Below are 10,000 nucleotides of genomic sequence, written 5' to 3'. Positions count from 1 at the left end.
AAAAAAAAAAAAAAAAAAAAAAAAAAAAAAAAAAAAAAAAAAAAAAAAAAAAAAAAAAAAAAAAAAAAAAAAAAAAAAAAAAAAAAAAAAAAAAAAAAAAAAAAAAAAAAAAAAAAAAAAAAAAAAAAAAAAAAAAAAAAAAAAAAAAAAAAAAAAAAAAAAAAAAAAAAAAAAAAAAAAAAAAAAAAAAAAAAAAAAAAAAAAAAAAAAAAAAAAAAAAAAAAAAAAAAAAAAAAAAAAAAAAAAAAAAAAAAAAAAAAAAAAAAAAAAAAAAAAAAAAAAAAAAAAAAAAAAAAAAAAAAAAAAAAAAAAAAAAAAAAAAAAAAAAAAAAAAAAAAAAAAAAAAAAAAAAAAAAAAAAAAAAAAAAAAAAAAAAAAAAAAAAAAAAAAAAAAAAAAAAAAAAAAAAAAAAAAAAAAAAAAAAAAAAAAAAAAAAAAAAAAAAAAAAAAAAAAAAAAAAAAAAAAAAAAAAAAAAAAAAAAAAAAAAAAAAAAAAAAAAAAAAAAAAAAAAAAAAAAAAAAAAAAAAAAAAAAAAAAAAAAAAAAAAAAAAAAAAAAAAAAAAAAAAAAAAAAAAAAAAAAAAAAAAAAAAAAAAAAAAAAAAAAAAAAAAAAAAAAAAAAAAAAAAAAAAAAAAAAAAAAAAAAAAAAAAAAAAAAAAAAAAAAAAAAAAAAAAAAAAAAAAAAAAAAAAAAAAAAAAAAAAAAAAAAAAAAAAAAAAAAAAAAAAAAAAAAAAAAAAAAAAAAAAAAAAAAAAAAAAAAAAAAAAAAAAAAAAAAAAAAAAAAAAAAAAAAAAAAAAAAAAAAAAAAAAAAAAAAAAAAAAAAAAAAAAAAAAAAAAAAAAAAAAAAAAAAAAAAAAAAAAAAAAAAAAAAAAAAAAAAAAAAAAAAAAAAAAAAAAAAAAAAAAAAAAAAAAAAAAAAAAAAAAAAAAAAAAAAAAAAAAAAAAAAAAAAAAAAAAAAAAAAAAAAAAAAAAAAAAAAAAAAAAAAAAAAAAAAAAAAAAAAAAAAAAAAAAAAAAAAAAAAAAAAAAAAAAAAAAAAAAAAAAAAAAAAAAAAAAAAAAAAAAAAAAAAAAAAAAAAAAAAAAAAAAAAAAAAAAAAAAAAAAAAAAAAAAAAAAAAAAAAAAAAAAAAAAAAAAAAAAAAAAAAAAAAAAAAAAAAAAAAAAAAAAAAAAAAAAAAAAAAAAAAAAAAAAAAAAAAAAAAAAAAAAAAAAAAAAAAAAAAAAAAAAAAAAAAAAAAAAAAAAAAAAAAAAAAAAAAAAAAAAAAAAAAAAAAAAAAAAAAAAAAAAAAAAAAAAAAAAAAAAAAAAAAAAAAAAAAAAAAAAAAAAAAAAAAAAAAAAAAAAAAAAAAAAAAAAAAAAAAAAAAAAAAAAAAAAAAAAAAAAAAAAAAAAAAAAAAAAAAAAAAAAAAAAAAAAAAAAAAAAAAAAAAAAAAAAAAAAAAAAAAAAAAAAAAAAAAAAAAAAAAAAAAAAAAAAAAAAAAAAAAAAAAAAAAAAAAAAAAAAAAAAAAAAAAAAAAAAAAAAAAAAAAAAAAAAAAAAAAAAAAAAAAAAAAAAAAAAAAAAAAAAAAAAAAAAAAAAAAAAAAAAAAAAAAAAAAAAAAAAAAAAAAAAAAAAAAAAAAAAAAAAAAAAAAAAAAAAAAAAAAAAAAAAAAAAAAAAAAAAAAAAAAAAAAAAAAAAAAAAAAAAAAAAAAAAAAAAAAAAAAAAAAAAAAAAAAAAAAAAAAAAAAAAAAAAAAAAAAAAAAAAAAAAAAAAAAAAAAAAAAAAAAAAAAAAAAAAAAAAAAAAAAAAAAAAAAAAAAAAAAAAAAAAAAAAAAAAAAAAAAAAAAAAAAAAAAAAAAAAAAAAAAAAAAAAAAAAAAAAAAAAAAAAAAAAAAAAAAAAAAAAAAAAAAAAAAAAAAAAAAAAAAAAAAAAAAAAAAAAAAAAAAAAAAAAAAAAAAAAAAAAAAAAAAAAAAAAAAAAAAAAAAAAAAAAAAAAAAAAAAAAAAAAAAAAAAAAAAAAAAAAAAAAAAAAAAAAAAAAAAAAAAAAAAAAAAAAAAAAAAAAAAAAAAAAAAAAAAAAAAAAAAAAAAAAAAAAAAAAAAAAAAAAAAAAAAAAAAAAAAAAAAAAAAAAAAAAAAAAAAAAAAAAAAAAAAAAAAAAAAAAAAAAAAAAAAAAAAAAAAAAAAAAAAAAAAAAAAAAAAAAAAAAAAAAAAAAAAAAAAAAAAAAAAAAAAAAAAAAAAAAAAAAAAAAAAAAAAAAAAAAAAAAAAAAAAAAAAAAAAAAAAAAAAAAAAAAAAAAAAAAAAAAAAAAAAAAAAAAAAAAAAAAAAAAAAAAAAAAAAAAAAAAAAAAAAAAAAAAAAAAAAAAAAAAAAAAAAAAAAAAAAAAAAAAAAAAAAAAAAAAAAAAAAAAAAAAAAAAAAAAAAAAAAAAAAAAAAAAAAAAAAAAAAAAAAAAAAAAAAAAAAAAAAAAAAAAAAAAAAAAAAAAAAAAAAAAAAAAAAAAAAAAAAAAAAAAAAAAAAAAAAAAAAAAAAAAAAAAAAAAAAAAAAAAAAAAAAAAAAAAAAAAAAAAAAAAAAAAAAAAAAAAAAAAAAAAAAAAAAAAAAAAAAAAAAAAAAAAAAAAAAAAAAAAAAAAAAAAAAAAAAAAAAAAAAAAAAAAAAAAAAAAAAAAAAAAAAAAAAAAAAAAAAAAAAAAAAAAAAAAAAAAAAAAAAAAAAAAAAAAAAAAAAAAAAAAAAAAAAAAAAAAAAAAAAAAAAAAAAAAAAAAAAAAAAAAAAAAAAAAAAAAAAAAAAAAAAAAAAAAAAAAAAAAAAAAAAAAAAAAAAAAAAAAAAAAAAAAAAAAAAAAAAAAAAAAAAAAAAAAAAAAAAAAAAAAAAAAAAAAAAAAAAAAAAAAAAAAAAAAAAAAAAAAAAAAAAAAAAAAAAAAAAAAAAAAAAAAAAAAAAAAAAAAAAAAAAAAAAAAAAAAAAAAAAAAAAAAAAAAAAAAAAAAAAAAAAAAAAAAAAAAAAAAAAAAAAAAAAAAAAAAAAAAAAAAAAAAAAAAAAAAAAAAAAAAAAAAAAAAAAAAAAAAAAAAAAAAAAAAAAAAAAAAAAAAAAAAAAAAAAAAAAAAAAAAAAAAAAAAAAAAAAAAAAAAAAAAAAAAAAAAAAAAAAAAAAAAAAAAAAAAAAAAAAAAAAAAAAAAAAAAAAAAAAAAAAAAAAAAAAAAAAAAAAAAAAAAAAAAAAAAAAAAAAAAAAAAAAAAAAAAAAAAAAAAAAAAAAAAAAAAAAAAAAAAAAAAAAAAAAAAAAAAAAAAAAAAAAAAAAAAAAAAAAAAAAAAAAAAAAAAAAAAAAAAAAAAAAAAAAAAAAAAAAAAAAAAAAAAAAAAAAAAAAAAAAAAAAAAAAAAAAAAAAAAAAAAAAAAAAAAAAAAAAAAAAAAAAAAAAAAAAAAAAAAAAAAAAAAAAAAAAAAAAAAAAAAAAAAAAAAAAAAAAAAAAAAAAAAAAAAAAAAAAAAAAAAAAAAAAAAAAAAAAAAAAAAAAAAAAAAAAAAAAAAAAAAAAAAAAAAAAAAAAAAAAAAAAAAAAAAAAAAAAAAAAAAAAAAAAAAAAAAAAAAAAAAAAAAAAAAAAAAAAAAAAAAAAAAAAAAAAAAAAAAAAAAAAAAAAAAAAAAAAAAAAAAAAAAAAAAAAAAAAAAAAAAAAAAAAAAAAAAAAAAAAAAAAAAAAAAAAAAAAAAAAAAAAAAAAAAAAAAAAAAAAAAAAAAAAAAAAAAAAAAAAAAAAAAAAAAAAAAAAAAAAAAAAAAAAAAAAAAAAAAAAAAAAAAAAAAAAAAAAAAAAAAAAAAAAAAAAAAAAAAAAAAAAAAAAAAAAAAAAAAAAAAAAAAAAAAAAAAAAAAAAAAAAAAAAAAAAAAAAAAAAAAAAAAAAAAAAAAAAAAAAAAAAAAAAAAAAAAAAAAAAAAAAAAAAAAAAAAAAAAAAAAAAAAAAAAAAAAAAAAAAAAAAAAAAAAAAAAAAAAAAAAAAAAAAAAAAAAAAAAAAAAAAAAAAAAAAAAAAAAAAAAAAAAAAAAAAAAAAAAAAAAAAAAAAAAAAAAAAAAAAAAAAAAAAAAAAAAAAAAAAAAAAAAAAAAAAAAAAAAAAAAAAAAAAAAAAAAAAAAAAAAAAAAAAAAAAAAAAAAAAAAAAAAAAAAAAAAAAAAAAAAAAAAAAAAAAAAAAAAAAAAAAAAAAAAAAAAAAAAAAAAAAAAAAAAAAAAAAAAAAAAAAAAAAAAAAAAAAAAAAAAAAAAAAAAAAAAAAAAAAAAAAAAAAAAAAAAAAAAAAAAAAAAAAAAAAAAAAAAAAAAAAAAAAAAAAAAAAAAAAAAAAAAAAAAAAAAAAAAAAAAAAAAAAAAAAAAAAAAAAAAAAAAAAAAAAAAAAAAAAAAAAAAAAAAAAAAAAAAAAAAAAAAAAAAAAAAAAAAAAAAAAAAAAAAAAAAAAAAAAAAAAAAAAAAAAAAAAAAAAAAAAAAAAAAAAAAAAAAAAAAAAAAAAAAAAAAAAAAAAAAAAAAAAAAAAAAAAAAAAAAAAAAAAAAAAAAAAAAAAAAAAAAAAAAAAAAAAAAAAAAAAAAAAAAAAAAAAAAAAAAAAAAAAAAAAAAAAAAAAAAAAAAAAAAAAAAAAAAAAAAAAAAAAAAAAAAAAAAAAAAAAAAAAAAAAAAAAAAAAAAAAAAAAAAAAAAAAAAAAAAAAAAAAAAAAAAAAAAAAAAAAAAAAAAAAAAAAAAAAAAAAAAAAAAAAAAAAAAAAAAAAAAAAAAAAAAAAAAAAAAAAAAAAAAAAAAAAAAAAAAAAAAAAAAAAAAAAAAAAAAAAAAAAAAAAAAAAAAAAAAAAAAAAAAAAAAAAAAAAAAAAAAAAAAAAAAAAAAAAAAAAAAAAAAAAAAAAAAAAAAAAAAAAAAAAAAAAAAAAAAAAAAAAAAAAAAAAAAAAAAAAAAAAAAAAAAAAAAAAAAAAAAAAAAAAAAAAAAAAAAAAAAAAAAAAAAAAAAAAAAAAAAAAAAAAAAAAAAAAAAAAAAAAAAAAAAAAAAAAAAAAAAAAAAAAAAAAAAAAAAAAAAAAAAAAAAAAAAAAAAAAAAAAAAAAAAAAAAAAAAAAAAAAAAAAAAAAAAAAAAAAAAAAAAAAAAAAAAAAAAAAAAAAAAAAAAAAAAAAAAAAAAAAAAAAAAAAAAAAAAAAAAAAAAAAAAAAAAAAAAAAAAAAAAAAAAAAAAAAAAAAAAAAAAAAAAAAAAAAAAAAAAAAAAAAAAAAAAAAAAAAAAAAAAAAAAAAAAAAAAAAAAAAAAAAAAAAAAAAAAAAAAAAAAAAAAAAAAAAAAAAAAAAAAAAAAAAAAAAAAAAAAAAAAAAAAAAAAAAAAAAAAAAAAAAAAAAAAAAAAAAAAAAAAAAAAAAAAAAAAAAAAAAAAAAAAAAAAAAAAAAAAAAAAAAAAAAAAAAAAAAAAAAAAAAAAAAAAAAAAAAAAAAAAAAAAAAAAAAAAAAAAAAAAAAAAAAAAAAAAAAAAAAAAAAAAAAAAAAAAAAAAAAAAAAAAAAAAAAAAAAAAAAAAAAAAAAAAAAAAAAAAAAAAAAAAAAAAAAAAAAAAAAAAAAAAAAAAAAAAAAAAAAAAAAAAAAAAAAAAAAAAAAAAAAAAAAAAAAAAAAAAAAAAAAAAAAAAAAAAAAAAAAAAAAAAAAAAAAAAAAAAAAAAAAAAAAAAAAAAAAAAAAAAAAAAAAAAAAAAAAAAAAAAAAAAAAAAAAAAAAAAAAAAAAAAAAAAAAAAAAAAAAAAAAAAAAAAAAAAAAAAAAAAAAAAAAAAAAAAAAAAAAAAAAAAAAAAAAAAAAAAAAAAAAAAAAAAAAAAAAAAAAAAAAAAAAAAAAAAAAAAAAAAAAAAAAAAAAAAAAAAAAAAAAAAAAAAAAAAAAAAAAAAAAAAAAAAAAAAAAAAAAAAAAAAAAAAAAAAAAAAAAAAAAAAAAAAAAAAAAAAAAAAAAAAAAAAAAAAAAAAAAAAAAAAAAAAAAAAAAAAAAAAAAAAAAAAAAAAAAAAAAAAAAAAAAAAAAAAAAAAAAAAAAAAAAAAAAAAAAAAAAAAAAAAAAAAAAAAAAAAAAAAAAAAAAAAAAAAAAAAAAAAAAAAAAAAAAAAAAAAAAAAAAAAAAAAAAAAAAAAAAAAAAAAAAAAAAAAAAAAAAAAAAAAAAAAAAAAAAAAAAAAAAAAAAAAAAAAAAAAAAAAAAAAAAAAAAAAAAAAAAAAAAAAAAAAAAAAAAAAAAAAAAAAAAAAAAAAAAAAAAAAAAAAAAAAAAAAAAAAAAAAAAAAAAAAAAAAAAAAAAAAAAAAAAAAAAAAAAAAAAAAAAAAAAAAAAAAAAAAAAAAAAAAAAAAAAAAAAAAAAAAAAAAAAAAAAAAAAAAAAAAAAAAAAAAAAAAAAAAAAAAAAAAAAAAAAAAAAAAAAAAAAAAAAAAAAAAAAAAAAAAAAAAAAAAAAAAAAAAAAAAAAAAAAAAAAAAAAAAAAAAAAAAAAAAAAAAAAAAAAAAAAAAAAAAAAAAAAAAAAAAAAAAAAAAAAAAAAAAAAAAAAAAAAAAAAAAAAAAAAAAAAAAAAAAAAAAAAAAAAAAAAAAAAAAAAAAAAAAAAAAAAAAAAAAAAAAAAAAAAAAAAAAAAAAAAAAAAAAAAAAAAAAAAAAAAAAAAAAAAAAAAAAAAAAAAAAAAAAAAAAAAAAAAAAAAAAAAAAAAAAAAAAAAAAAAAAAAAAAAAAAAAAAAAAAAAAAAAAAAAAAAAAAAAAAAAAAAAAAAAAAAAAAAAAAAAAAAAAAAAAAAAAAAAAAAAAAAAAAAAAAAAAAAAAAAAAAAAAAAAAAAAAAAAAAAAAAAAAAAAAAAAAAAAAAAAAAAAAAAAAAAAAAAAAAAAAAAAAAAAAAAAAAAAAAAAAAAAAAAAAAAAAAAAAAAAAAAAAAAAAAAAAAAAAAAAAAAAAAAAAAAAAAAAAAAAAAAAAAAAAAAAAAAAAAAAAAAAAAAAAAAAAAAAAAAAAAAAAAAAAAAAAAAAAAAAAAAAAAAAAAAAAAAAAAAAAAAAAAAAAAAAAAAAAAAAAAAAAAAAAAAAAAAAAAAAAAAAAAAAAAAAAAAAAAAAAAAAAAAAAAAAAAAAAAAAAAAAAAAAAAAAAAAAAAAAAAAAAAAAAAAAAAAAAAAAAAAAAAAAAAAAAAAAAAAAAAAAAAAAAAAAAAAAAAAAAAAAAAAAAAAAAAAAAAAAAAAAAAAAAAAAAAAAAAAAAAAAAAAAAAAAAAAAAAAAAAAAAAAAAAAAAAAAAAAAAAAAAAAAAAAAAAAAAAAAAAAAAAAAAAAAAAAAAAAAAAAAAAAAAAAAAAAAAAAAAAAAAAAAAAAAAAAAAAAAAAAAAAAAAAAAAAAAAAAAAAAAAAAAAAAAAAAAAAAAAAAAAAAAAAAAAAAAAAAAAAAAAAAAAAAAAAAAAAAAAAAAAAAAAAAAAAAAAAAAAAAAAAAAAAAAAAAAAAAAAAAAAAAAAAAAAAAAAAAAAAAAAAAAAAAAAAAAAAAAAAAAAAAAAAAAAAAAAAAAAAAAAAAAAAAAAAAAAAAAAAAAAAAAAAAAAAAAAAAAAAAAAAAAAAAAAAAAAAAAAAAAAAAAAAAAAAAAAAAAAAAAAAAAAAAAAAAAAAAAAAAAAAAAAAAAAAAAAAAAAAAAAAAAAAAAAAAAAAAAAAAAAAAAAAAAAAAAAAAAAAAAAAAAAAAAAAAAAAAAAAAAAAAAAAAAAAAAAAAAAGACACACCCGCATACTTCCACATTCAAACTGGGACATTCTCCTACATTTATCTGTCAGTTGGTTCACCTGGTTCACAGCTGGATTTTACTTGGCAGGTCATGGAAGAAACCACTTTCTAATACTTTTGGAGGTGAAGATATGGCAACTTGAACATGCAGACTGGAATCTTTTTAGATCAGTTGTAGTAATGTAGAGATCAGTGTGTTGAAGATGCTGTTGTTCACTTCACCTCACACATGACACCCCAGCGATGTAACCTTGATCCATAAAAAAAAAAAAAACTAGATCCAAGGCCCAGCGCAAAAGGAGGCTAGACAGATGTCGTAGAGACAGTATGTCTCCTCGATTAACTCTGGGACCCCTTAGTACGGGTATGGGACAAGATTGCTGGAAAGAGCACATCCATATCACCACCTGCTCTGAAGATAGATGGCATAATCCTCACAAACAAAAAGGATGTTGCAAATGAGCTAGCTAAATCCATGGCAGAGATCTCTTCTGGAGCACCTTACACCACCCAATTCTCCACTTTTCGGGTTGAAAAGGAATGACATCAAATATTCTTCAGTAGAACTGCAGCAGAACTGCCATACAACTTGCCATTTTTGTGCAAGGATTCTACTTTGCAGACTGTCTCAGGAAGTGACAATATCCATCGTAAATGATATCTCACTTATTGAAAAGCTCCCTAAAGTTTTTTTTGGATATATTATACAAGATATTTAGGAGGACACAGTGCCATCCACATCTAAAGAGGTTATATTCATTCCTATCCCTAAACCTGGCAAGAATGCTTCCATACCAGGGAATTACAGACCAATTTCTCTCACTAGCTGCATCTGCAAGCTTATGGAGAAAATGGTAAACTTCAGGTTAACATGGTTGCTAGAAAAGGAAAATATATTGACCCCATATCAATAAAGGTTTAGCAAATTGAGAGACGTCACATGTCTTCTTTGACCTCGGAAAGGCATATGTTACTACTTGGAAGCATGGCATACTCATGAAGCTGCATGATTTTGGTTTAAGAGGAGTATTACCTCTTCATGTAAAACATCCTTGTTGACAGGAAGTTTGAAGTGCTGGTGGGAAACAGCTTCTCTAATCTGGAAGATTAGCTGGAAGGGTCCCACAAGGGAATGTCATAAGTGTGACCCTGTTTGCCATTGCTATTAATAACATTGCAAAGGCCGTTCGAAGTGCTCTTTCGTGTAGTCTGGTTTAAGAGGAGTATTACCTCTTCATGTAAAACATCCTTGTTGACAGGAAGTTTGGAGTGCTGGTGGGAAACAGCTTCTCTAATCTGGAAGATTAGCTGGAAGGGTCCCACAAGGGAATGTCATAAGTGTGACCCTGTTTGCCATTGCTATTAATAACATTGCAAAGGCCGTTCGAAGTGCTCTTTCGTGTAGTCTGTATGTGGATTACTTCGTACTGCACAACTCAGGAGAAGCTGTCATTAAATGGTGTGGACTTTGCAGCAGTGAGCAGGAGGAAGACTGTAGTTGGCAGTCTTTCTCCGGCAGCCTCAATCTTCACTGCCATCCTTGCAGCAGTCAAGATAACGAGAGAACTTATGGACCATTCTTTTGTTATTCATTGCGACTCTAAGATTGGCTTCCACTGATGTCAGTACATAAGAACATAATTCTATATAGGGTACCAGAACATGGTATCTCTGGGAATGAGCGAGCTGGTCGGAGGGCCAAGGCAGCTGCCACTCAGCCCTGTAATGATCAGTATCTCTCCCACACACCGACTTGAATCCCAGCATTAGAGATTGTCTTCGTGATAAATGGAGAGAGCAATGGAGGTATACCTCTAAAAACAAAATGCAAGAGATTAGAGTTAACCTTGACAGTAAGGTGATCAGGATCCATCCCAGGTGACAAGAAGTTGTGTTAATAAGGCTGAGAATCGGACACACAAGAGTGACACATAAGCTGATGATGGTTAAAAGTGAAGCAAGTTGGGAGGGATGTCAAGAGCCATTAACGGTCACACATGTAGTGGAAAGATGTGCAGCATTCTCTGACCAAAGACGTATGTACTTATGCTCCCCATATACACTGAAAAATGTATTGGGGGAGGATTGCGACATAGGTCTCATTAGTTTTCTAAAGGATACTAATATCTTTAACAAAACTTAATTATGAATAATTATGCAATAATATTTGTGCTATGTTAATATATATGTATATATATGTGCATATATATGTATATATATGTGCATATATATGTATATATATGTATATATATGTGCATATATAT

At 9.3% G+C, this 10,000-nt stretch overlaps 1 protein-coding gene across 1 annotated transcript in view; it reads right to left on the bottom strand.

The window, feature by feature from the left end:
- The window catches only part of LOC125045967 (pseudohemocyanin-2-like), an 11,277-nt gene extending 3,512 nt beyond the window's left edge, over nucleotides 1-7,765 (bottom strand). Inside the window, exon 1 of the mRNA XM_047643560.1 lies at nucleotides 7,736-7,765. Coding sequence (XP_047499516.1) covers nucleotides 7,736-7,765 — 30 coding nt within the window. The remainder of the gene's footprint in view (nucleotides 1-7,735) is intronic.
- Nucleotides 7,766-10,000: the final 2,235 nt, after the last annotated feature.

Source organism: Penaeus chinensis, chromosome 38, assembly GCF_019202785.1.
Source record: "Penaeus chinensis breed Huanghai No. 1 chromosome 38, ASM1920278v2, whole genome shotgun sequence".
NCBI classification, from domain to species: Eukaryota; Metazoa; Arthropoda; class Malacostraca; order Decapoda; family Penaeidae; genus Penaeus; species Penaeus chinensis.
This window is presented reverse-complemented; position numbering and strand designations above follow the sequence as displayed.